General features: G+C 40.9%; 1 protein-coding gene across 1 annotated transcript; it reads right to left on the bottom strand.

Moving 5' to 3' along the window:
• LOC133857255 (auxilin-related protein 2-like) lies at nucleotides 1–27,447 on the bottom strand. Its single transcript, XM_062292451.1, has 8 exons — nucleotides 26,541–27,447; nucleotides 22,388–24,119; nucleotides 22,087–22,222; nucleotides 21,880–21,977; nucleotides 21,668–21,733; nucleotides 16,215–16,304; nucleotides 891–1,067; nucleotides 1–431 (listed from the first exon to the last, which is right to left on the bottom strand). The coding sequence occupies exons 1-8, from the start codon at nucleotides 27,131–27,133 to the stop codon at nucleotides 393–395; spliced, it is 2,931 nt and encodes a 976-aa protein (XP_062148435.1). The 5' UTR covers nucleotides 27,134–27,447; the 3' UTR covers nucleotides 1–392.

Here is a 27,447-nt window from a genome sequence, read left to right as displayed (position 1 = left end):
TAATACCAAATCAACACACACGGAAGATCCTCATCATAATTAAATTCTCAACTCAATGGCACACTGCCATGTCAATCTTACATATCAATGAATTGTACTATATCACAAAGTAAAAAATAACTAACAAAAAACAGATTGGCTTTCTCATTGAAGGGCATGATTCCCAGAAAATACTATTTTACATCAAGCAGCCATTCTGGATTTCATACACAGGAAGAACAACTATGGCACTCGGGCATCTCGGTGGCTATATATAGAAGGAAGCTTACAATTGCGGTAGATACACTTTCAACTTCAATCAAATTCGGTAACACTATAGGAAAGTCCCAGACCACACGTTCATTTCCCTTTCCCCAATGAATTAATTTGATATGGAAAAACCCTGATAAATTTCAAAAAAGCTCCTCTGAATTGAACTTGTTCCAAGATTCCTGTGACAATATTACCAAACTATTGATGTTAACAAGCCCGATAAATGTAACCAAAGTACTATTAACTTATCCAATAACAAAATAAGACCAAAAAGGTGCATCAACTTTTCCAAACGCTTCTCGCTTAAGGCACAAGTTGAATATCAATTGTGAATCACATTATCAAAGTTCCATTAATGATCGACATTTGCAATAATGCCATGTGCATCATTCTATATAATCTGTGCACTTGTTCATTATTCTCTTTTACAGCCATAATGCGTAATTGAACTAAATGTTTGACCAGTTTACTAGCATAAATATATGTACATCCCACAAATTACTATGTAAATATATCATTTGCAAAGTCAACGAACCATGGCCAGCCCCCATGACTTTGTTTTTTCCTCTCTTTCCTAAGAAAGACTGATTAAAAAAGATGGGCAACAAAATTGTTTAGATGGATTTGATATTAAGTACCTTAAGGAGGTCAAAAACCTTCTCCGCAACATATTTCTGTTGAAGAGTGGCGCCTTTTTGTTGCACCTTATCAGGGTGGATGCACAAGGTAGCCTTCCTATAAACCTTTTTAACTGCAGGCGCTGTAATCATATCAGTTAAAGAAACTGGCTGCCAACCGCATTCAGGCCAGAGCACCTGATCATCAACAGAATCGAATCCAGTCAATATAAATAAATTACTAACATAAAGAAAAGACAAATTTTACAGGTAAGGTAATTTTGTGAACTTAACAACAGATCATAATTTCCATCCAGAACTGAGAGCAGCAGTGCCTTTAACTGCCGATTGTACAAATTTAGGATTGAATTTATATGAAACTAAGCATTTGGTTAAGATGTTCGACTGGGAAAGACATTGGGGTGTAAGGAGAATTTGTATAAGTAGTTATTATGTCATCGTAGGTCTTTCTGTATAAAGACACTAGTTTTGGAAGTTTGGTATGTAATTTACCAAGCATAAAAAGTGACAAATCTTGAAATTTCCAGCCAGCTTAGCTCTTGGCATTGTAACAAAGACTTCAAATCACAGGGATAGAGGGTTTCAAAGGATGGGAGAACATAACACCTGTACAGGCCATGGGCCCAATGGACCAAGAAAGGTCGTAAGTCTTCCCACATTAACTCAAGGATGACTCTTTGTCATTCTAGTTTCACCATGTAGAATATGATTTTCACCAGAATAAAAACTCCAAAAGGTGAATGGATTTTGATAGACAACCACATTTATAACCTGAGATAACCAGGATATACATATCATATAAAAATTTGGGACACAGATAAAATCAGAATCTGCAGGTTTGGAACTCTATACAAAGGGTGTTTCCTTTCAAATGACGACTGCCTCTTCCTGCTGCGAGGGCTTATAAATATCCATGCGAGTTGGGGGGTAGATAAAGAGAGAGGAACTAAACCAAAACTTTCATCATGAAATTCTGAACCAAGACTCCACTACGTAATGAAGATGGATATAATTTATCAACGGATTCTTAATACCATATTAGAAATAAATGTCCATACCAAATAAAGATCTTGTTCTAGAAGCAGCTATAAAAAAATCATTCATACACAACCCTAACATTTTACACCAAGTCCATCATAGCAAGTGGACACAGAAAGTATTCACTTCATGGTATTCTTCCAAAACAATTAAAATATAATCATACAACTTTTGTTTTATAAGTTCATTAAAAGATGGCAAAGGGCGCAATCCAAAGTACAGAAGGAGCAAAAAAGAGAAAAACATCCAGCAAAATAAAGAACAAGAAAAGAGAGCACACAAATTTACAATGTTAGAGAAATTGAGAAAGGTGTACGAAGAAATCCACTCAAACAAGGATTTAAGAAAACAAAGCTCTAGAACCAAACTCGTCTTCTCGCAATCATCGAAACTTTTCTCTCTCCAAATGCACCACATTAAACAAGAAGGGATTAAATTCCAAAGGATATTAAGATCATTCCAACTGACCCTTCCTTCCAACAGGTCAAAAGATCCACTACCCGTCTAGACATAACCCACTTTACTCCAAACATCTAAAAACTAAGTTCCACAAATCTCTCACTACATCACAATGAAGAAGTAGATGATCAAGAGTTGCCCCATTCTTTTTGCATCTCCAAATGCACCACATTAAACAAGGGATTAAATTCCAAACAACATTAAGATCATTCCAACAGACCCTTCCTTCCAACAGGCCAAAAGATCCACGACCCGTCTAAACATAACCCACTTTACTCCAAACATCTAAAAACCAAGTTCCACAAATCTCTCACTACATCACAATGAAGAAGTAGATGATCAAGAGTTGCCCCATTCTTTTTGCACATACAACACCAATCTATCACTATAGTGTGACGCTTACAAGGATTATTCAGACCAAGAATTTTTCCTAAAGATGTTGTCCAAGTGAAGGAAGCCAATCAATCTAATAGGAGCATCGGTCCTTCAAATGCTTTTCCAAGGGAAGGAGCCAGGGTTGGGAATGAGAGCTTTGTAAAAAGTTCTGACCTCAAACAATCATCTTTTCAAAGGAATCTAGCAAAACTTATCTTCACCTCCCCGACCCATCCTACAGGAATACAAAACATTAAAAAAGGATGTTACGGAAACCACCACCTAATCATGCACCAATCTGATAAAATTTGTATCCCAATGCACCACTTCATTGTGAGCAAACATATGGTCAGCCACAAGAGCATCCCTATCCCTTGAAATGCCAAATAACTCTAGAAAAGAATCCTTTAGAGAACAATCCCCACCCCAAAACATCATGCCAAAACCAGGTTCGAAAGCCATCACCCATCTCAACTCTAACATAACCAGAGAGAAGGCATCCCAACCCCTCCTAATATGTATCCAAGCCTCACCCCATATGGCCCCATGACAATATTAGTGCACCATCACCCACCAAACTACCACATCTTTTATCCACCATGTGTCACCAAAAAGCCTCTCTTTCCACACAGCATACCTCCATAAACACTTTCCCAAGAGAGCCTAATAGAAAGTAAGAAAACTCAAAATCCCCAAACCTCCAAGATGAAGGAGTCTAAACCTTCTTCCAATTAACAAGATGGAATTTAGACTCGTTATCCAAGCCACCCCCCACAAGAACTTCCTATGCAATTTTTCTATCTGATTAATAACACCAATTGGGATAGGGAAGAGAGAAAGGAAGTAGGTTGAAAGGTTGGAAAGCATGCTCTTAATCAACATTAATCGAACAGCCTTAGATAAGTAGAGCCCTTTCCACCCCCACCAATATTCTCTCCATTTTCTAAATAAAAGCATCCCAAATAAATTTGGCCTTGAACGGAACACCCAAAAGGAGGCCCAAATTTCATGGGCAAAGATGAATTCCCACAACCCAGAATACAAGCGAAACCATTCACTTTCAGCACGTTACCAACAGGGACAAATTCAGATTTACCTGCCAAACCACAATATTTTTTGTCTGCCACCTGACGCCAAAAAGCCTCTTTGTCCACAACATACCTTCGCAATCACTTTCTCAAGAGAGCCTGATGGAAAGTAAGCATACTCCTAATCCCCAAACCTCCAAGATAAAGAGTACAAACCTTCTTCCAATTAACAAGACGGAATTTAGACTCGTTATCCAAGCCACCCCACAAGAAATTCCTGGACAACTTTTCTATCCGATTAGTAACACCAAATGGGATAGGGAAGAGAGAAAGGAATTAGGTTGGAAGGTTGGAGAGCATGCTCTTAATCAACATTAATCGACCACCCTTAGATAAGTAGAGCCTTTTCCACCCCACCAATCTTCTCTCCATTTTCTCAATAAAAGCATCCCAAATAAATTTAGCCTTGAACATAACACCCAAAGGAAGGCACAAATATCACCCAAACCATTCACATTTGGCAATTATCAACAGGAACCAATTCAGATTTTGTCAAATTAATCTTCAACCCTAAAGTGCCTTCAAAACAAGGAAACAAACATTTCAGGTAACAAAAATAGTCAGAAGTGTAATTCCCCAAAAAATAAGGATATCATCGGTAAATAAGAGATGAGAGAGATAATGAATAATCATTTCTAGCCTCCACTAAAAAACCTGAGATAAAACCCCCCATTCACAGTGGCTAACATCATTTGACTCAGATAAGCATACAACTTGAACTGACAACTTCAAAATCTTCACTCCACTTGTTATTAAAGCTAACATTCTCTAAAGGATTATTTGGCATTTGCTTTTGAATGCTCCATCTTATTAGGTTATGAACAAATTATTCTTTTCCAAAAGAAATTAGTTGAAGAGTGCAATGTGGCACAACTTTACCTCCCCAAGGTGGTCGGTCTTCTACCCTCACGCAACTGCAATTATGTAAATAATACCAACCACTACACTAGTAATATACTTTTTCCTATCATCCCAGAGATGGCTGTCCAAACAAAGAAAGCAACCATAAGAGGCATTCTCACACAATAGGACATGCCCGACCCACTAAAACTCCTTTATTTGACACTATTTTAAACCCACATAATGCCTACAAAGACTAACCACTTTATATCTTATACATCCATGATCATTTCCCAAAATGCGTCAGATTAGTAGCACTAACCTTTCTAACTCCCATACATTGTCCTCATGGGGCTGTCCAAACAAAGAAAGGGAACTTTGGAGACACTCTCACATACTTAAACAAAGCATTTTTTTTTATATATAAGTAATCAAAATATCATTAAAAGCATAACGCGCCCCCATGTACATAGGAAGTACACAAGAAAAGCCACCTACCTAGGTACAAGAAACAAAAAGAACAAGGAAATCATAAAAACTAATCACTAAAGGATAAACATAAACAGTTGTCCAAACGTTTTTTTTTTTTATAAGTAATAAGCAATTTTATTAAAAAAGCAAAAGGCGCCCCAGTACACAGGCAGTAGGCAGTATATGAGGAGCACTTACAAACCCAAAGCCCAAGAACATGCCCAAAAACAGCAAAACGCGCACCAACACCACCCACAAAACCCGAAACGCCCCCAAAAAAAGACACCCACTACAACCAAAACCTAGAGGCACCCAAAGACCAAGCCTACTGAAGCTGACCGAAACCACAAGAGACACCCCAAAACCCAAACCGACCGAAGCCGAACTACAAAGCAAAACCAAAAAGCAACGGAAAAACAACCCACAACCCGCCAAGGCCTACTTCACGTGAGCCTTGCCTTTCCTACGTATAAGGTGTTTTAAGAAAAAAGATTTCAACTCCTCCAAAGACCTCTCAAGATCCTCAAAACACCTATTATTCCACTCCCGCTATAAACACCACAAAAGGCACAAAGGCGTCATCTTCCAAACAACGGCACTCCGAGTGCTACCAGAAGTCCACCAACAAACAAACAAGTCAACAACTTGTCGCAGCATAACCTAAGCCAACCCCAAGACGTTTGAAGAAAACATTCCACATGGCATAAGCAACCTCACAATAAAGAAGGTGATCCGCATACTCTCAATTCTTTTTGCACATAACACACAAATCCATCACAATGACATTCGCTTACGGAGATTGTCAAGGGTAAGGATCTTCCCTAGGGCCGTCGACCACACAAAAAAAGCCACCCTCAATGGGATCTTAGTCCTCCAAACACTCTTCCAAGGGAAACGAATACCATCAAACCAACCCAAGACATTGTAGAAAGATTTAACACCAAACAACGCTCTTTTGGAAGGAATCCACCCTAGCCTGTCAAACCCTTCACATCTTAATCTTACTAAATACATCAATCTGCAAAACGAGACAAAGGCATCCATCTCCCAATCCTGAGCCGATCTAGCAAAGCTCACATTCCACTGACTGGAACCTCTTGAAAATTACATATGAGCTTCAACAGGAGCATCATTTGCACAAGCAATGCCAAATAAAGCTGGGAAGGCGGATTTCAAGGTCATATCCCCACTACAAGTCATGCCAAAAATTAACGTTTGAGCCATCACCCACTTCAAATCTAATGTGTCTACGGACCTTCCCCCAACCTTTCATCATATTCTTCCATAAACCCACTCCATGCGTCCCAACAAGCTCACTAGAACACCACCCTCCCCATGAACTTCCATATTTAGAAGGGTTAAAGACATATTTGGTACTTATGGTTTAAAAACTTTATTTTTTGGTACTTCAGTTTCATTTCGCTTCACAAATGGTACCTAGGTTTTGGGAAAAAAATTGACTTGGTACCTTCGTCTATTTTTATATCCAAAATTTAACGGACTGCCACGTGTCAACTAATGAGGGTTGGCACGTGGCACAATATTTTTTTTGATAAGTAATAAAAGTTTTATTTAAAAGCGTAAGGCGCCCCTGAGTACACCGGGAGTATACATAGAAGCAACCAAAAGCTAGCCAAAAGCAGAGCCCAAAAGAACCTAAAGGATCCCAAACAAACCCTACAAACCGAACAGCCCAAAACCACAAAACCCACCAAGGAGAACACAATCCTACGTCAAGGGATCCTATTCTTTCGGTGACTTGAGGGAGCGCTCACATCTCCATAGTTAACGGAGCTTTTCAAATTCAAAAGCTCCCTCTTGCCTTTAGTCTTTTTGCGAGCTACCAAACGATCTCGAAAAAAATCCTCTGAAATAGCATCGTGAATTGCCAACGACTCCACATCAAGACCATCATCCATCTCCCAAACCATTGGCACCCCATCCCAAGACTCTTCATCCTGCTCCCATACCAGGGCCTCCTCAAAATGATCGAATCCAACCGGCCACTGTTGATACTTGATAATGCCGCTGTCCCTCACAACACCAACTTCCTTGACCTCCGGAGTCGAAGACAGGGCCAACTCAGAAGGCAAGGAGGACTTGGTAGAAGGGGCCAACACAGACAACCTCTGGTTGAGAAATCCTTTCCGAAGGAAGCCTTTCTTCCCATTACTCACTACCTTCTTCTCATTGCTCGTCGTATCTTCAGAAGACTTCAAAGGGGGAGCTGCAGAATCTTCCTTAGAATAAGGCTCTACAACCGAAGCCTTATTGCAAAAGCCGCCAGTCTTCTTCAAAGCTTCCATGGAATTAGCAAGAAGCCCATCGTTCCATTTCACTTGACCTTCCCTGAGATCCCTGGCTTTTCGGTAATAACGTTGGAAAGGCTTAAACGGCTGCAACACAGGGAGAGAAGAGCGAATTCTATCACCCATCTCGGCCGCCCCTGTGAGAGGAGGAGGGACAAACCCAGAGCAACAAGGCACGATGGCAGCATCAAGACCATGTCCACCGAAAAGACCAGACCCAACAAGGGGAATCGCCGAAGCCGTTTGAGCAACCAGTGAAGGAGGGAAGGAGAAAGGAAGGGACGGCTCAACAGTGTCTACCTGAGATAAAACGACAAGATTTGAACAACTAGGCAGAGAGGCCGAAACTGGAACAGAAGACAAGCCCGGAATCGTCCCAGAAACTGACGGCGATGAATTCTCCCGCTGAGAAACTCGACCACGATCGGCCGTCGACGGGTCGTTTTGTCCCTGTCGCCCCGGAACCAACCCATAAACTGTAGGCGACGTTAACTCCGGCTGAGAGGAACGCCCAAGATCGGCCGTCGACACCGGACCCTCATCCTCAGAGATAACTGACTGAAAAGGGGCTCTACCAACGTGTCTCAGACAAGGTTTCTGCAAAAATCGACCCAAACGGAACCCTTTGCACTTAGGGCCCAAACCGAACCCAGCAAACCGGCCCAGATGCTTCCGAACAACCCGGCCCAACGCCCAAGTAGAGCTGACAAGCTTGCGTATCCACCCATACAATTTCAAATTCAAAAGTGATGACACGCCTCGTGCAGAGTGAGCACAGTGAATCTTCTTCTTACCCAACGGACGAAAACTCAGACCCTTAACCAACGGATCAGGCGGCAGGCCATGTGAAGAGGCATTCTCCGGCGATCCATGCGGTTGCTCCTCCAGGTCAAAGCAATTCACCACTCTCCTTCCTTCATCGACCACCCTAAACGACTCCGGGAGCAAATCCAACCCACTCGGCTCATCCATTGAGCGTTGCACCCCTGCATGCTTGACGAAAGAATCATCAACCCCCTGAACTACGGCCGCGTAGGAAGGAGACCCATCCTGCCGACTAGAAGACGCACCCAGCCATTTCGAAGTGAACGACTCAGGACGATCCTTCGAGACAAGGAAGGATGTCATCTTCCGCAGCTCACTCGCAAACCGAGCCCACCCTCCACCTTTACGGCCTTCTGGGAGCCAAATAGCCCCTTTCCGACCACCCTCAGCGAATACCACCACCTCTAAGTAGCGGCCAGACTTGTTCTCTCCCCCTCTAACCATCAAAACCTTAACATCTTCCCGGAAATACTTAACAAAGTCCTTCACTGAAAACTTCGCAGCCTCTTCGACGATTTCCAGCAACCAAATAGAACTTTGAAGACCGAAAAAAATGATCCCACAAAACCCCTTTCTCCTCTCCTCCAAACGTAAATCCGCCACTTCAGACTTCGCCGAAATGAAGAAGCGTTTGGCTTCCACAGAGAAGCACCGCTCCATCCTCTGGAAGCCTAGAATGCTAGGAGAGGAAAAACCCTGTTTCCATACCGGCGAGAGTTCCTTTGGAAACACCTATCAAAACCCAGCACCAAGATACTGTAGACTGTTTGGTGAATCTTTCGTAGAAAATCTACGGGGCGGGGCTTCTGTAGTTCACAACAGAAAATTTTTGGAATCCAAGTGCAAGAGAACTAGAATCAAAGGGGACTCCAAGAAAGTTGAGAGAGAATATAGCAAAGGAAAATGAAATTCAGAGGGATTGTGATTGCACTTGATGAAAATTTACACACTCAAGGCCCGTGGCACAATATAAAAAAATAAAAATCTTTAAAAATTAATTAAAAATTAAAAATTAATAAAACTTTCAAAAAAAAATATATTAAAAAACTTTAAAAAAAAAAAAAAAAAAAAAAATTTAAAGAAGCGGTGGTTCTTTGGGCAAAATGAACCCCCATTTTGTCAACCCCCATTGGTTAACACGTGACAATCCATTAAAATTTGAACGGGAAAATAGACAGAGGTACCAAGTCAATCTTTTCCCAAAACTCAAGTACCATCTGTGAAGTGGAATGAAACTGAGGTACCAAAAAATAAAGTTTTTAAGCCACAAGTACCAAATATGTCTTTAATCCTATTTAGAATCCACCACCACTCTCCACCAAGCCACCTCCTCCATCCCATAACGCTAAAGCCATTTACCCATGAGAGCAAGATTGAACTTGAAAAGATTCCTAATCCCTAACCCTCCCTTAGAGATCGGTGTACACACCTTTTGTGAACTTACCAGGTGATATTTGAACTCATCTCCAAGCCCACCCCATAAGAAATCACGATAGAGACACATTATATTAAAGACTTACATTCGGTCTTATAGAGTAAGAGAGCGCAGTGACTTCGTGAAAAAAGGAAAAATGAGAAGAGAAAATGACAATAAAGAGAAAAAGTAGCTCCCTTTCAGTTTTCTCACTTGTTTTGGCCAAACGGTGCAGTGGATTTAGAGAATATTTTTTCTTGTCTTTAATTCCCTTTTGTTTGGAAGTAAGGTTTGGGTGTATTAAGGCTTTTAGGTTTTGAGTGATTTTCTCTGTACAACATTTTGTACTCCATCTCTTGATAGTGAATTTCTTTCGGGTCGTCTCCACCAGTGAATGTAAGCTTGTTAAGCCAAACCACTTAAATCTTGGTGTCTTGTGTGATTATGTTCTCTCTGTTCTACTATTTTCTGCTTCATTGGGGCTCCCTAAAATTATATTGTCTCAACAAACTGGTATCAGAGCTTGGGTCTTTATTTCGCAAGATGGCTACTTAAAAATTAGAAGTCAAAAAGTTTGATAGTCAAAAAGTTTCAGTCTTTGGCATATCAAGATGAGGGCTTTGTTACGACAATAAGGCTTGGCAAAGACATGTTGTCATGAATCTCTCTCTTCCCCTCATCTCCCTCTCAAAAAAAACCCTTGGTTCTCTTTTCTGAGAAAGCCTAGTGAGGAGGGAAGTGACGATCTCCTTTTTGGTCTTTCTGTTTTGGACTTTTCTTCTTGAGTGTAGAACTACGGTGGTTGGGAGTGGATCCACTTCTGGGTCCCTCGCCAGCATACTTAACCGTCAACGTCGCTTCATTGGGTGGCCGCCGCACCGGTGTTGCATTGCTGTTTTGGTTCTTTTGCATCTTGGGTTGTAGATCCACGGCCTCTGGGTCCTCCTCTCCGTGCACGTGCCTCACCAGGGGCCTCTCCGTCATGTTCCAACTCTTCTCCGCCGTCGGAGCAGCTGCGGGTGGCTGTCACACGCCGTTCCAGCGCGGGTGGCTCCCACACGCCGTTCTAGCGCGCATGACTGAGGGCGTGTCTGAAGTTTGGGGGTTAGATCTACAGTGTTTGAGCCTTTTCATCACACAAGCGCCTCACCAGGGCTTCTCCAGCGGTTTCCGCTGCGCACATGGCGCCATGCGCCACCGCCTTTGCAGTTTTCTTTTTCTTTTTCTTTTCTTTTTTTGTTTTTTTTTTTCCTCCCTATAGCTCTGGTTTTTCCTCTGTGTTTAGGGTTTGCTTGTATTTCGGCTTCAGTCGGCTCGGGTTTTTGAGTGTTTCACATGGGTTTTGGGTTTGTGGTATTTTTTGGGAGGGTTGCTCGGGTTTTCGTGTGAGTTTTAGGGGGTTTGTTGGGTTGGGGTGCTTACTGGGCAAGTTTGGGTGTTTGATGAGAGCTTCTACTGAATTGTGGGTTTTTGTAGGCTTCGGGTGTTGTGGGTCCTTGTGGGTTTTCTTAGGTTCTTTTTGTGGGCTAGCTGAGTTGTTCCTGTGTGTACTACCTGTGTACTCAATAGCGCTTTTTTAATAATATTTCCTTATCAAAAAAAGGCTTTGCAAAGATTTTGGATGGCGAGGTGCCATCAACATCATCGAAAGAGGAGATGAAGGAACTTGAAGAAAAAGCCCACAATACAATTTTGTTGTCTCTTTTTGATGGAGTTTTCAGTGTAGTCGCTGATGAAGATACTGCCGCTGGACTTTGGAAGAAGCTAGAAAACTTTTATATGAAGAAATCCCTCACTAACCGGTTGTATTTGATGCAACGGCTATATACCCTCAAGATGAAGGGAGGTATTCCCCTTTCTAATCATCTTGATGAATTGAATAAAATTCTTATGGACTTCAAAAATATTGATGTTCAAGTTGTTAATGAGAATCAAGCCTAATTTTGTTGTGTTCACTACCAAATTTGTTTAATAATTTTGTTAATTCAATGTTGTATGGTAGAGATATCATCTCCTTAGCAGATGTTAAATCTGCTTTGAATTCTACGAAGTTGAGAACAAGATTGAATGGGAAAGGTAGTGATAATCAGGAAGATGGTTTATTTGTTAATGGTCGTTCGGAAAACTTTTCTAATTTAAGAGTTGATCCAGTGAAAGGGATTCAGGTAAAAGTAAATCAAGAGACCGATCGCAGTCTGAGTCCAAGAAGAAAGTCAAGTGTTACTATTGCAAAATGTATGGACATTATAAATCAAAGTGTCCAAAGATGAAAAATAAAGAGGAAGGTGATAAGCTAAGTTCCTCTTCTGTGGTTGGGTATTGTTAAAGAAAAATAGGAAGGTTCATAACTTGCAATTACCGTTTCAGATGGACATCTTTGCTTTTTGATAAGTAATATAATCAATCTCATTGAAAGCGTAAGGAACCCCTTAGTACACTGAGAATATACAAAGGAAACACCTACGTAGAAAGAGAAAAACGATCAAGAAAGACATCAAAGCTAAAAGACAAAGGGTACACATAGGTCGTAGTCTAAAGGTACAACGTATGGTAGAAAGAGGATAAAATCCCCTCTAAGGAGCGTTCCAAATCCTCAGTTTTTATTGTTTATTTCTCCCCAAATGCACCAAAAGAGGCAAATAGGCACCATTTTCCACACCGGAGCATTTCTCAGACTTCCAAAGGACCACCAACAAGCAAGTCGATAACCCGTATGGGCATAACCTACGACAACCTGAAACGATTGAAGAGAGAACTCCACAAAGCAGAAACCATGTCGTAGTGAAGAAGAAAATGATCCACGAACTCACCAATTTTCTTACACATGTAGCATATGTCTATCACGATAACATGCCGCTTCCTGAGATTATCCAAGGTAAGAATCTTGCCAAGAGCCGCTGACCATGCAAAAAAAGCCGTCCTTGAAGGGGCCTGAGTGCGCCACACATTTTTTTAGGGGAAACGGCTACCTAGGGCCAAGGAGTAAAAGAAGGACTTGATCTGGAAGAAACCTTTTTTGAAGGGAACCTACCACAACTTCTATGCTGTCTCTACCCACTCTAACTGAATGCAGCTCCCAGAGAAAAGAAGCAAAAGCATCCATCTCCCAATCTTGTGCCTCTCTAGAAAAACTCATGTTCCATTGCCAACCCAAAAACTCTAAGATGTCCGCAACAGAGGCATTCTGCGCTCGAGCGATACCAAAAAGGGTTGGGAAAGCTACCTTGAGGGCTGTGTCTCCACACCACAAATCATGCCAAAAGCTGATCCTTGAGCCATCCCCCACAACAAAGCTAGTAAAGCTAGAGAAAGAATCCCAACCTTTTCTGATGAACTCTCACAACAAATGTTTGACATATACCAGATTTGAAGAAAAATCTTATTTTCTCCGGGCACTTTGGACTCCCTTGGATACAAGTATTCCGGTGAAGGTGGAGTCATCCGGGTTAGCAAAGGCCCATTGATTATAATGAAAGGTAACAAGGTTGATGGCATCTACTTTCTTTAGGGCAATACGGTGATAGGTTCAGCTAATGTGTCTTCTTCAAATGATCCAAATTTAGACACCACCCGGTTATGGCATATGCGGTTAGGTCATATGTGAGACAAGGGGATGACAATCCTGAATAAACGGGGTTTGCCTTGTGACAATATAACATGATCACTTTACTTTTGTGAACATTGTGTTCGGGAAACAGTGCAGAGTCAAGTTCAATATAGGTATCCACAAAATGAGTGGTACAGTAGATTATATTCATTTAGATCTATGGGGTCCCTCTCAAGTTCCATCGAAGGGTTGTGCTAGGTATTTCATGACATTTATTGACGATTATTCACGAAAAGTCTGGGTGTATTTTTTGAAGAAAAGTCACTTTCAAGTAATGGAAGGCATTAATTCAGAATCATAATGGAAAGAAAATGAAGCGACTTAGAACAGACAACGGCATGGAATTTTGTGGTGGTGAATTTAATAAATTCTACAAGGATGAAGGCATCGCGAATCACCGTACAATTAGTCATACTCCACAGCAGAATGGGGTCGCTGAGCGAATGAATAGGACTCTCTTGGAAAGAGCATGTTGCATGCTTTTGGTCAACCGGTTTTCATCAACAGCCATTGATTGTAAAACTCCTTATGACGTATGGTCTGGTACTCCTGCTATTTATTCTAATTTGAAAACTTTTGGTTAACCTGCTTATTGTCATGTAAATGATTGTAAGCTTGAGCCTAGGTCAAAGAAATGTATATTTCTAGGCTATGCAAACAAGGTAAAAGGATATAGATTGTAGTGTTCTGATCCTAAATCACCTAAGTTTATAGTCAGTAGAAATGTTGTATTTGATGAATCTACCATGCTTCAACCGAGAAAGAATCTGTCGTTTCTACAGGAAATGAGCAGGGTTCAAGCAAGGAGGTGGAGCTTCAAGTGAAGGTTTCACAGAAGGTGCGAGATACCACTCAACATCAGCCTGTTACAAATGGTCATGGTTCTAGTTCTAATGATGATGATCCACAAGAAGAGCAAGATATTAGTATTACGGCTGGTAGACAGAGGAGGCAGATTACACCTCAAAGATACGGCTATGCAGATTTGGTAGCATTTGTAGTTACTGTCGCAGAGGACGCTGCAGTCCAAGAGCCTTCCACCTATGCAGAAGCTGTCACAAGTAGTGATTCTGCACAATGGATTGTTGCCATGAATGAGGAGATCACTATATGGTTTGAAACAATCTCCAAGACGGTGGTACAAGCGCTTTGATAGCTTTATGGTCGATCATGGTTACACTAAAAGTAACTATGACAACTGTGTCTATTACAGGAAATTATCATATGGTTCTTTTGTGTATTTGTTGCTCTATATGGATTGTTTATTGCTGCTACAAGCATGTTGGTGGTTAAGAGATTAAAATCTCTGCTGGATGATGAGTTTGAAATAATGGATTTGGGTACTATGAAGAAATTCTTACGGGTGGAGATTCACAGGGAAAGAAAAGCGGGAAAGTTGTACTTGTCACAGAAAAAATACATTGAGAAATTACTTGAATGCTTTGGTATGCAGAATTCTAAACCAATGAGTACTCTATTTGCCGCTCATTTCAAACTTTCAGCAACATTAGCACCGCAAATTGAGGAGGAGCACTTCATGTCACGTGTTCCTTACTCTAGTGCAATTGGAAGCATCATGCATGTTATGGTGTGCAATTGTCTAGATATTTCATAGGTAGTCAATGTTGTTAGTCGCTACATGGCAAAATCCACGCAAAGCTTCACTAGCAAGCAATGAAATGGATACTCTGGTATTTACGGGGAACTACATATGTGGGTTTAGTATATGACATAGGTTGTAATTACCCTTAGGGGTGTTGGAGACGTCATGAGAAAATTTGCAGTGAGGACTTGATGAAATTCAAGTCAAGGTGGAGATTTGTAGCATGAATGACTTGTATTTCACAAGTCCTGTAGTGGGCCCCTTTTCTTGGTTGCTGTTTTGTGGTTTTTCTTTTAGCCACATTTTCTCTCTTTATTTTACTTCATGGAGATGTTTTGTTTTACTTTACTTCATGGTGAAGCTTTGACCAACTTCGCCACATTATATTAAAGACTCACATTCAGTCAACTAGAGTAAGAGAGCGCAATGGCTTCATGAAAAAAAAAAAAAACGAGAAGAGAGAATGGCAGTGAAGACAAAGGGCAGCTCCCTTTCAGTTTTCTCACCTGTTTTGGTCGTACGGTACAGTGGATTTAGAGCATATTTTATCGTCTTTAATTCCCTTTTGTTTACAAGCGAGATTTGGATGTATTGGGGCTTTTGGACTTTGAGTGATTTCTTTGTACTACATTTTGCACTCCATCTCTTGATAGTGAATTTCCTCCAGGTCGTCTCCGCCAGTAGATGTAGGCTTATTAAGCTAAACTACTTAAATCTTAGTGTCTTGTATGAGTATGTTATTTTCTATTTTGCTATTTTCTGCATCATTGGGGATCCCTAAAATTATATTGTCTCAATGTATTCAACAATCAAACCCCCTACGTTGAACATGATGAGTTCATTTTCTAAGTAGATCACAAAATTTGACTTGCATCAAATGCCTAATATAATTCAAGAGTGACTACTATAGGCTGATAAGTACTTTGTTAATATATACAAGCAGCAGCAAGCTGATGAGCAATATCAAACTGGGCCTTTTAAGTAGAAAATAACACAAGCTTATTCATCCCGAACAAACTCGGTGGATCTTGAACCCACAACCTCACCCTCTATCATGTTCTTGCAAAGAGGGCAGACACCTTTTTAACTAGAGCCCATTGGCTTGAACATGGCCAAGGAATTTTAAAAAGACATAACAGTGCTGCACCCATATGATCCACACACACACACAAATGCAAAGACAAACATATGTGTAATGTACAAAGAGAATGCAGGCCAAAATACTAGAAGACATTAAATTATTGTTAGATGGGAAGCATAAAAGAATTTTTGAAATCTAGATTAGGAAAATATACGTATTGCAAAGTTGAAAGCAAAGCACGCAAATTCCCCTCCTTCCCCGCAGCCCAACGCTTGATCTCAACATCCAGGGTTTCGGCAATCCTCTGAAATCAATGCACATCAGAACTACACAATTAATAACGACTCCAGTAACTTCATGTTAGTTTTAGATAGCCTAGCAGCTAAGATACTCGAAAGGAATGAAGTACTTTACATACACATATACATATATATTTGCACACGCAGACAAGTGTATGTGTGTGAAGTATTTTTGATTACTTATCAAGTCTATGAAATACATTGAATGGCGATCACAAAATACAGCAATATTTACAACTATTTTTTGCTAAACTAGTATAAAGACGCAACAATGATAAAGTACAAACAAAAAATAAATAAATAAAAACAATTGGCAAACAGGCAGGTTAGCTGGGTTAAGATGGGTCATAAATGTGTTGGGTATATCAAGATCAATTAAACCATTTATTACCAATTTAATTAATTGATTAATACCTATAACCAACCCATTTATTTAGGGTGGATCCCTAGCCGACCATTTTTTCTATAAGTAAATGGAGTTCATTAAAAACCGAAGGACACACCCAGGCATACAAGAGAACACCTAACCAAAAAAGGGAAAGAGATCAACTAAAATAAAATAAATAATATAAAAAATATCGCGAAAGCTAAGTAGCTATCCACTAAAAAGGGTATGAAAAAAGAAGACCTTTAGCTCCGCCCCCATCCTCTCACTGCCTTCAAAGTTACAATTATTTCTTTCTCCCCAAATGCACCACATCAAACAAAGCGGAATCATCTTCCACATAGCTTCACTTCGAGAATTACCAAACTGCCTTCTCCAACAATCGAAGAGATCTCTCACCCAACGAGCCATGACCTAAGCTAAACCAAATAACCTAAAAATAGAGCACCATAAGGCACTAGCTATCTGGCAATGGAGTAAAAGGTAGTCAACGGTTTCCCTACTCTTCTTATACATGCAACACCAATCTACAACAATGATTTTACACTTTCTTAAGTTGTCCATTGTAAGGATCTTACTTAAAGCGGCTGACCAAGCGAAGAAGACCACTGGCCCTTCGCACAGCCAAATACATCTCCAAGGGAAGGAATTGCTGTCATGGGGGATTAAGACATTATAGAACGATCTTACATCAAACAACCCATTCTTGAAGGGGTTCCAACAAAGCTTGTCTGCACCATCCTGATTCAAATTAATGGAATACAACTAATTGAAAAATGAAGAAAAGAATTCCAACTCCCAAACAAGTGCCACTGTATCCGACCATTAACCCATTTATTTCATTTTTTGACTTTTCGGAAATGTATTAGTTTTTTTTTTATAAGAAACCAATCTTATTAAAAGCGTAAGGCATCCCCTAGAATACCAGGAGTATACAAAAGAAACACTTAAATAGAACGAGAAAAGCGAGTAAGAAGATCATCAAAACTAAACGACAAAGGGCCAACCAACCAACACTCCCATCTTTTCCACAATGCCATCCCAAATAGACCTAGCCGCATACCAAGATACTTCAGGGGCAGAGAGGAACTCCCACAGCCCAAGATGTCAACCAACTCAATCACATTATCCACGGTACCCACGGGAACCAAGACCGATTTGGCCAGGTTAACTTCCAGTTGATATGATCAAAGGCTTTCGTAATATCTAGCTTGCAAAGCACCAAAGGAACACAAGACTTGATATGGCTATCCAAACATTCGCTAGCAATGAGGACCGAGTCCAGAATTTGTCTACCTTTAACAAAAGCGTTCTTAGGCTTTGAGATGATCTTCTCCATAACATGACTCATTCTATTAGCAAGGACTTTAACAATGATCTTGTAAACACCACTCACAAGGCTAATAGGCTGAAAGTCCATGAATTCAATCACCCCATAAGTTTTGGGATTAGGGCAATGAAGGAGGCATTGAGGCTTTTCACAAATTTGCTATGAGCACGAAACTCAGAAAAGACCCCCATGATATCAGTCTTGATCGCATCCCAACAGTCTTGGAAGAAGGCCATGGAGAAGCCATCAGGACCTGGAGCCTTATCTTTATTCATACCTTTCACCACCTCTAAAACCTTCCTCTCCTCAAACGAAAGCTCTAACCAAGAAGCCTCCTCCACAACTAAGGAATTAAAAGCAAGGCCATCCAACCTAGGTCGCCAGTTGTATTGTTTATAAAATAAGGTATCACAGAATTGTACAATATGATCACTGATAACCGGTTGATCTGAAGAAACTAAGCCGGTTACAGACAAAGATTCTATGGAGTTGGATCTCCTATTCGAGTTTGCAATCCGATGAAAGAAATTCACCTTGATATTTGTCTCCAACTAATTTCTTCTTGAAGAATATTTTTTTCCTGCTCACTGACAATCAAGCTTTTCCTCAGCTTCTCGTCAGAGTCTAACCCTCTTCCTCAAGCCTATCAAGAGCACGTAGATCTTCAAGGTGAGCTTTTTTAAGGAAATCCACATTCCCACCTGGTCGTTCCATAGTTGAAGGTCGACCTTTAAGACCTTCAATTTTTGAGCAAGAACGAAGCTAAGAGAGCCTTGAAAGCTATAAGACGCCCACCAAAGCCTCACCCTATCCACAAACCCCTCTACCTTCAGCCACATATTCTCAAACTTAAAAGGTCTTTTACCCCCCTATATACCACCACAGTCTAGGAGAATAGGAAAGTGGTTAGAGCACAAACAAGGAACCCTTTTCTGGAAGAGCCCAAGAAATTTAGCTTTCCAATCCAGAGAGACAAGGAACTTATCAAGTCTTGACCCAGAGGAACTATTAGACCACGTGATCAACCCCCCCCCCCCCCCCCCCCCCTTGCGAGGGGAAGATCCATGAGACCTTGCTTTGAAATAAAGTCAGAAAACTCCGTCATCACAGGTGAAAAACGAGCTACCTCTAACCTTTCGAAGGAAAGCGGGTGACATTGAAATCGCCACCAATGCACCAAGGCAAGTCCTACCAACTAAGAAGGCCAGCCAATTCCTCCCGTAAAGACCTTCTGAAAGTATCGATATTAGGACCGTAAAGCCCTTGCAAAAGCCCAAGTTGAGTCATCTTCAACATTTCTAAAAGAGCAAGCCACAACATACTCCCACACACACACCTCAGTCTTCTCCACAACCCTCCTATCCCACAACAGCAGAATTACATCGATCGCCCCAGGAAGATAGCACCAATCAAGAAATTGGCACCCCCACAAGCTTCTCACAAAACTGCTAGGAATAAGCTCCAATTTAGTTTCTTGGAAGAAATGTATTAGTTGATGAATTAGAAGTTGCTCCTTTTGTTTCTATAGTAGCTCGAGTAGTTCCTATACCTATTATGTTACTTGCATCATTGAAAAGCAGTATTCAAGCTCCTTTTTTAGCAACTTTAGCTGCCACTTATATAGGCAAATCCATGAAGGGTAATCATTGACTAGTTTTTGAAATTGGCTTTTTTTTTCTTTTAGCTTAAGACTTATGCAATATATGCATGGATCAAGATAACCTGCTAAGGGAACAAAACATAATATATATAAATATATCAAAACTATATAATAAGGTATAAATAAGATATATATGATCTAGAGAGTAATAGTAAAAAAAGGATTAATATCTTAGAGATATTAGGGACTTGCAACAAACACAGAAATAAAAATATAAATTAAAATAATAATAATAAATAAATAAATAAAAAAGGAAAGAGATCTAAAAGATCTTTCCTAAAATTTAAGTTTCTTCACCCTTGTAGGGTTGCCATGGGCTATGCCTTGTCAATGGTAGATGTTTTTGCTAGCTGGAAAGGGTTTTTTGGTAGAAGTCGGAACAGTATTATATGGAAGATGGCTCCGTCTTGCCTTATGTTGTGTCTTTGGAGAAAGAGAAATTATCATAGCTTTAAAAACAACAATCGGACGGTGGAAGAACTTAAGGATTTTTTCTTTAAAACTCTCATTGGATGGCTGTCGTGGACTTAAATATCTCAAACTTTCATGCTTTTCTGGATCTTTTCCTTCTACTAGCTAAGGGTTTCTCTTGTATTTATACTTATAATAAATATTTCTTGATCTTGTATTTTTTCCTAAATATTTATACTAAATATTTCTCATGTTTTTAAATATTTCCTGTGTACTTGGATTGCGCATTTTACACTTTTTAATGAATTGTGTTTTCTTATCAAAAAATAAAAAATCCAGTTTGGTCCATTTATACCCTCTCCAGTGAATATTCTCTTTATATTGTATTATTTAATTCCAATATTCAATGTTGTTTACTATCTGAATAAGAATTATTATGGCATTATTTATGATATTACGGCATGCTATTTATAAAAAGATATTGTTGTTCTACAGAATAATGCCCATATATAGATATATATGTACTTGCAAACATATAATTTCAAGATTTATTATTAGTTTTTCTTGCTTTGAAAAAGAAAAAAAAAATTAAAAAAAAAAAAGGAATTATTTGTTTCCGTCACTGATTGCTTTTTAGTTTTCACTCCATCTCCCTCTCTCTCTTTCACAAAAGGAAAGAAAGAGAAAGCCAAAACTCACAAGCCTTTTCACAGGACAAAAAGGCATACAGCTCTCTGTTTTTGTATTGCATTTCAGGCTTCTTTTTTATATATTTTTATGACAGAGAAGTACTATTGTAATCTCTGCTTGATGAGCTTTTGTAAGGGCAGAAGAAAAGGATCCTTTTCTCATAGAGTTAGAGAGAACACACAGAGAGAGCAAGATCTGATCGTCTGAACCCAACTGGGGTGGTGTCGTAATGATCTCGATTTTTACCCTAAATTTTCTTAAGCAACCAAACAAAGCATAGATTCTTGCCCAGATGTTCCCTGTTGCTTTGGTTTTTCGAGAAATGAAAAGGTCAACGGGTCTTGAAAAAAAAATTTAATTTTTCAATTTTCCACCTCTCTCATGGCTGAGACTTTACTTTCTCCTTTATTTTCTGTTTGGCTCCCAATAAATCTTAAGATTAGGAGAATTCTGTTTTATGTCTATTTCTTTCTCCTAAATGTTTTTTGATGGTAAGCAAAGAAAAATCATTAAAAAGCGTAAGGCACCCCTGAACATACAGGAAGTATACACAAAGGCCACCAATACAGAATAAGCAAAAAGAATAAAGGAAAGAGTGGGCTGACATTTAAGAGTGAGGAAAGAATTGATACAGATTGGTAAGGCAACTTTCTTTTCTAAATAATAGGTACCCATTTATTACCAATCTAACTTCCAGCCTTGATAAGTAATAACCCATCTATATACCCATTATTAATTGGGTGTTTCCTGTACCAGCCATCTAGGGCAGGTAAAATGGACATTGGTTTATTTTGCCACCCCTAGAACAAATGAATCTAGCCAGTCCTATTTGGTTCGGTTAACACAGTTCTACTTGAGCAATGGAACATTGATGGAAACTACAGGTACTTACATGTCTCTCGGCTTGATCTCTCTGAGTTTGAAGGTCCCTCTGATTCTTCTCAGCCAATGCTTTTGCCTAACATGAAAAATCAATTAACAAAAACTTCAGAGAAACTGAACTGATGATAAACACGTCATTCAGTTCAAGTGGAATATGAACTTTAACATCATTCTTCACTCGAGGGAAAGAGCATAAATTATTAATAGAGATGGAGCACATACCGCACGCTCATGGGCCCTTTGGTGGCGTTCCAACCTTGCCCTTCGTCTTTCTTCACTTTCCCCTTCAACATCCTGGAAATCTCCAGATGATGGAGCAGCTTTCCCCCCCAAAAGATAATATCAATAATAGCAACATCCAGTAGCAACATGAGATAGAGGACTAGAAAAGAATATTAGTGTTATTACTAAAAGCTGCACTCAAACTACCTCCAAAAATTGAAGAAAGATCGTCCACAATATTTGTTGTCGAATTTGCTTTCCTAATGTTTGAGGAAGTCGTGGCAGATTTCCTTGCCACTTCAGGCTCTTGCCTGTTCTGAAATTGGGTATCAAACAGCGGGTCCTGAAACATACAATCAGGAAATCAACAACCCAAAATTGCAGTACAGAGAAACTGTGTATCAACCCGTGTGGAGGGGGCACTTTGCACGGTGTTCCGGGGATCTAGTCAAGACGAAACCCGGAAACCCTGGTTATCAAAAAAAATGTTTCAACCTCAGGTCCTCACCGAAGAGTTAGCCCTAGGCCTTGGCGCACTGGTTGCTCGACCACCCATGCTAAAGAAAGATTCGAGATCATTTTCATTCTTTTGTTGGTTCATCCTAGCGGCTGCGGCCCTTTCCCGAGCCTCAGCTGCAGCCCTTTCCCGAGCCTCTGCGGCAACCCTTTCTACAGCAGCTCGTTCTGCCCTTGCTCGTGCGTCAGCTTCAGCCCTTGCTACCGCATTTGCCCTTTCCCTGGCTTCTGTAGCAGCCTTTTCAGCTCTTTCCTTCGCATCTGCAGCTGCCCTTTCACGAGCTTCAGCTTGGACCCTCTGGACAGCAGCCCTTCCAGCACGATCCCGAGCTTCAGCATTTGCCTTCTCAACAGCTGCTTTTTCAGCTCTTGTGCGAGCATCAGCAGCTGCTCTTTCCCGTGCTTCCCTAGTAGCCCTTTCCACAGCGTGTCTGGCCTTTTCCCTTTCCCTCTCAATCTCCCTTGCTTTCTCCCTTTCCTTCTCAATTCTCCTTTGTTCTTTCTCCTTCTCCTCCCTTTCCCTTTCAAGTTCCCTACCTCTCTCCCTCTCGTTCTCAAGTCTTCTTTGTTCCTTCTCTTCCTCTTCCCTTTCCCTCTGCAATCGTTCACGGTCTAACCTTTCTTGTTTCTCTCTTAGTGCTCTCTCATCTTGCATAGTTCTCTCATCCTTGTCCTGCTGCACACCATCTCTACTTCTAGCAGCTTTTGTACTCTCTCTCTCCCTTACTTCCTTTGCATGTCTGAATTTAGCCTCAGCTCTATCCATAGCCTCCTTCATGGCAGCAGCGGCCGAGTTCATCCCCAATTCTTCACTAGAAAGACCATTTGAACTTTCATCAACATTATTTTGACTCCTACCCATGGCAAAATCTTCCAATTCATCGAAGGGAGATGATACCGAGTCCCTCGCTGCAACAGGAGCTGACTTAGGACCCTGAAAGTGTTGAGCAGAATTTGGGAAAGAAGTGTACTCATTCACCTTCTTTCTTGAATTTGTGTAAGCAGGGGAAACTGACCCTCCCTTTGAATTTGAAACATGTACCGGTCTTGGAGGTGGGGGTCTTGAAGGTGGTGGAGCACTTGTGGGTTGTGTGAAAAGAGGAATCTCTGATACAGTCAGCCATACATCATCAGATGATTCCGATTTTTCTTCAGATCTAGGAGACATATCCACCTGAACATTTGCCTCCTGTGAACTAGCATTCATATAGGAAGGGGGAGAAGCTGTTTGACCAAAAGATTTATGGGAATCGGTTGAAAATGTTGGCATGTCAAACAGGTTCTGGTGAGACTCTTGATTAATTTCAACAGGCAACTTCTTCTGTGAGTGGATTTCAGTACTTCTCATGGAAGTCTTCTCAATTGATTCTTTACTAGCAGAAGTCCTATTCCAACTAGTGTTCACATCTGTCCTTAGAGGGCTCTTGTCCTTTCCCCTGTTATTCCTCTCTGATGAAAATGCTGGTACAGATTTCACAAGGCCATCAAAGGGATCCATATCATCATATACACTGTCATCAGCAGGAGGCAAACCATCATTTTTTGTGCTTTGAGAACTGCTGAGCTTACCAATTTCTTCCAATGGATCAGCATATTGCTCAGGAGATGAACCCACATGACGTGAAGTTGATTCTAACACTTTAAAGGGGTCTTCCATCAGATTGGAAGTCGATTTAGCTGCGTTGACAGTTGGTGCTGAGGACCAACTGGCCTCTGAAGTTGGCCTGTGAAAAAAAAAAAAAAACAACAACAGAGTGCTGATTCATCAATCAACTGATACTGGTACACCAGAGTGAATATATAGATAAATATTGGCATAACGTCACGCAAGATGGAACAACTAAAGAAAACCATAGAGTAAATAACATCATCAATTCAACAAATTTTTATTCCTTTGTTTTTTAAATACATGCTAATGGAAATTGGAAAAGGAATGACAAATGAAACTGCATGCGCCCCATTTTTACACAATCAGTCTTTCACATTAACAATATTGGCAGGAATACAGATATGTGACGGCCACATTAATGCCAAAGAGAAGGTCAGTACATGTCCAAAGTAATCTCATAAATAATTTCCATGGAATGACAAACAAGACACATAAAAGACACTTAGAGGCTCTTTTATGCCAAAGAAAAGACAAGTTCATGCCCAATATCAGTATACAGGAATTTATTCTACACCTAACAGCTGTAGCCTGGCGCTTCGATCACACAGTGTTCAATAGTTTCTAATAACCAGAAGTCATTTTGATAAATCAATTGTCAGCATGGAAGAGGTAACAAAATGCGTTCATCTCTTTTGCATAGTGTTTTGTGCATTAAATGCATTTATATCTTAGCATAGTTTCAGTATCGCTATTAACTTCAACGCCTGGGAATTACACAAAGATTTTTTTTTCGATAAGTAAGAATTCATTAAAAAGCGCAGAAAGGCGCAACCCTAGTACACAGGAAGTATACAAAAGAGCCCCTAAACAGAGGAAAGGAAAGAACAAGAAAATAAAAAGTCAGCGAACAACAAACTACCCGGGCTATGCGCCGACACCCAAAGATATAACAAATTAAGCACCTTTCTACAAATAGCCCCAACTGAAAACTCCACATCCTCAAAAAGCCTAGAATTTCACGCCACAAGCCCCACAAAACACATAAAGGAACCTGCTTCCATATACGAAAAACAGGACCACGACCCAGCAAAGTGCCCCAACCCCTCAATAAATCCACGACACTATTAGGCATAACCCACTCCACCCCAAAGAAGCTATAAAAAAAACTCCAAACAACCCGTGCCACATCACAATGAAGAAGAAGGTGATCAACGGACTCCCCATGCTTTTTACACATTACACACCACTCAACCACCACAATACCACGCCTACGTAAATTGTCATGAGTTAAGATCTTTCCTAAAGCCGCTGTCCAAACAAAGAACGCCACCCGCTTCGGAGCTTTAACACGCCATATACCCTTCCAAGGAAAAGAGACCGCCTCGTGACAAACTAAAGCTTTGTAGAAAGTCTTCACTTCAAAATTCCTCCTCTTGGAAGGATTCCACACCACCCTATCAACCTCCCCATGCCAAACCCGAGTAGAGTATAACTGATCAAAGAAGGACATCACCATCTCCACCTCCCAATCCTGAGCATAGCGCGTAAAGAGAACATTCCAATGAACCACGCCTCCAACCACAGACAAATTATCCACCACCCAAGCATCAGGAGAACGTGCAATAGAGTACAAAGCTGGAAAACAAAGCCTGAGAGGCTTGTCCCCACACCAAAGATCATGCCAAAAGCAAATATGAGACCCATCTCCCACCTCAAAACGCAAAAACTTGGCAACACTATCACACCCCCTTCGAATAAACTTCCAAACACTGACACCATAAGACCCTGTAACCGACAAAGAACACCAACCTCCCCTCACACTCCCGTACTTCACCTCAATCACCGATCTCCACAAAGCATCACGCTCTTGAGAGAACCTCCAAATCCACTTCCCCAATAAGGCTTGATTAAAATTAATAACATTACGAACTCCCAGTCCACCAGCCTTAATTGGAGTACAGACTCGATGCCAATTGACTAAATGAAATTTAGTCTCATCACCCAAACCACTCCACAGAAACTCCCTTTGAAGCCGCTCCAGTTTTTTCGCTACACTCACAGGAATAGGGAACAGAGATAAATAACAAGATGCTTAATCATCTTAAAAAATAAAACTTCCTCCAAAGTCATTAGGTATAAATATGTAGCACCCCACAATCACAGAAATATACTTGCCTAGAAGCCCAAATTTATAGCCAGATACAGAAAATACAGCAATTTTCATGAGTGCATATCATGGGAGGATGAATCAAGACAATATTGAACAGAATTGGGACTAAAAGTTTCCCCAAGGAAAGACAAAATCCTAGCACAGGATCATGCAGAGGCCCTATGGAGTAAGGGGATTGGAAAGGACCGTAGAGTTGGGAAGCTCTCTTTTTTGGAGAAACTTCGAGTTCAGCAAACTTGTTATGCTCAGCTAACAAGGTACAAACCGAGATAACCGCTACCACAAAATGTGAAATCAATTACACAAAATTTTAATACCTAAATTGTTTAAAATTCAAGTTTCCTAAACTTAATTAGGCAAAATTACCTTTGACTAGGGGCACTAGAACCACCAAAGCCGGGTATCAAATCGTCGAAATCGGGAACACCCTTCTCCTCTCTCTCCGATCCCTTCTCGCCCGAACCCTTTGGCTCACGCTCCGCCTTTCCAAACCCCCCTAGAAGATCGTCAAACGCATCACTCCCCTTGGGCGGCAACGAAGACGACACAAAAACGTCGTCGTACTTAGCCCTGGACGACGAGCTCTTCAGCCCCGGTACGCCGTCAAAAATGTCGTCGTCGTACACGGGCTTGTCGTAGACCAGAGGAGCAGAAGACTTCGCCGCACCTGAATCGCGAAAGGTATCGAAATCGAACGACGTTGTCGCGGTGCTCTCCGATTTGGCGGCGTGCCGCGCCGAAACGAAGAGATCGCCGAATCCGGCTCCGAAATCTTGGGATTTGTGGTGTGCGCCCGTGGAGGAAAACAGTGAATCGCGATCGTCGAAGGAATTGGAGGAGCGAGGGCGCGACGATCCGAGATTAGAGGAAGAGGAGGACTTGGAGGCGGCCATTGGGGCCGATTTACCCTGGGGTTTGAAGCCCAAATCGGCGGCAAAGAGGCCCTGAAATTCGTTCATATCGGGAAAGTTTGGGAAATTGGAAATGGTAACTAGGATTAGATTGGAGGATCTGATAGGGATGGTTGGGGCATGTGGTGGGAGGATCGGAGAGGGACGGTGGAGATCCTGGGCTCCCCCGATCCTTTTGGAGTCTTTTTGAAGAGTTTTTCGAGTTTTTGAATTGTTCTCTTTTTTCCCTGTGTTATTCTTTTCTTTTCTTTTCTTTTTCTCTTTGGGTCGTTTCCCTCTTTTGCTGCCTCTGGGCTTCGTGGGGGTGGAAAATGTGTTTTGAGAGAGAGGCGGAAGGCACAGCCAATGCGTCTATTTTCGGG

This window comes from Alnus glutinosa, chromosome 14, assembly GCF_958979055.1.
Source record: "Alnus glutinosa chromosome 14, dhAlnGlut1.1, whole genome shotgun sequence".
NCBI lineage: Eukaryota > Viridiplantae > Streptophyta > Magnoliopsida > Fagales > Betulaceae > Alnus > Alnus glutinosa.
This window is presented reverse-complemented; position numbering and strand designations above follow the sequence as displayed.

Bases quoted from the DNA above. Each gene is read 5' to 3' on its own strand.
- LOC133857255 (XM_062292451.1), bottom strand. From the start codon at position 27,133: ATGAACGAATTTCAGGGCCTCTTTGCCGCCGATTTGGGCTTCAAACCC. The intron at 16,305-21,667 runs GTAAGTACCTGT...CATTGATTTCAG, and splicing joins GAGATCAAGCCGAGAGACAT to AGGATTGCCGAAACCCTGGA. The intron at 432-890 runs GTACTTAATATC...ATATTGTCACAG, and splicing joins AGGTTTTTGACCTCCTTAAG to GAATCTTGGAACAAGTTCAA.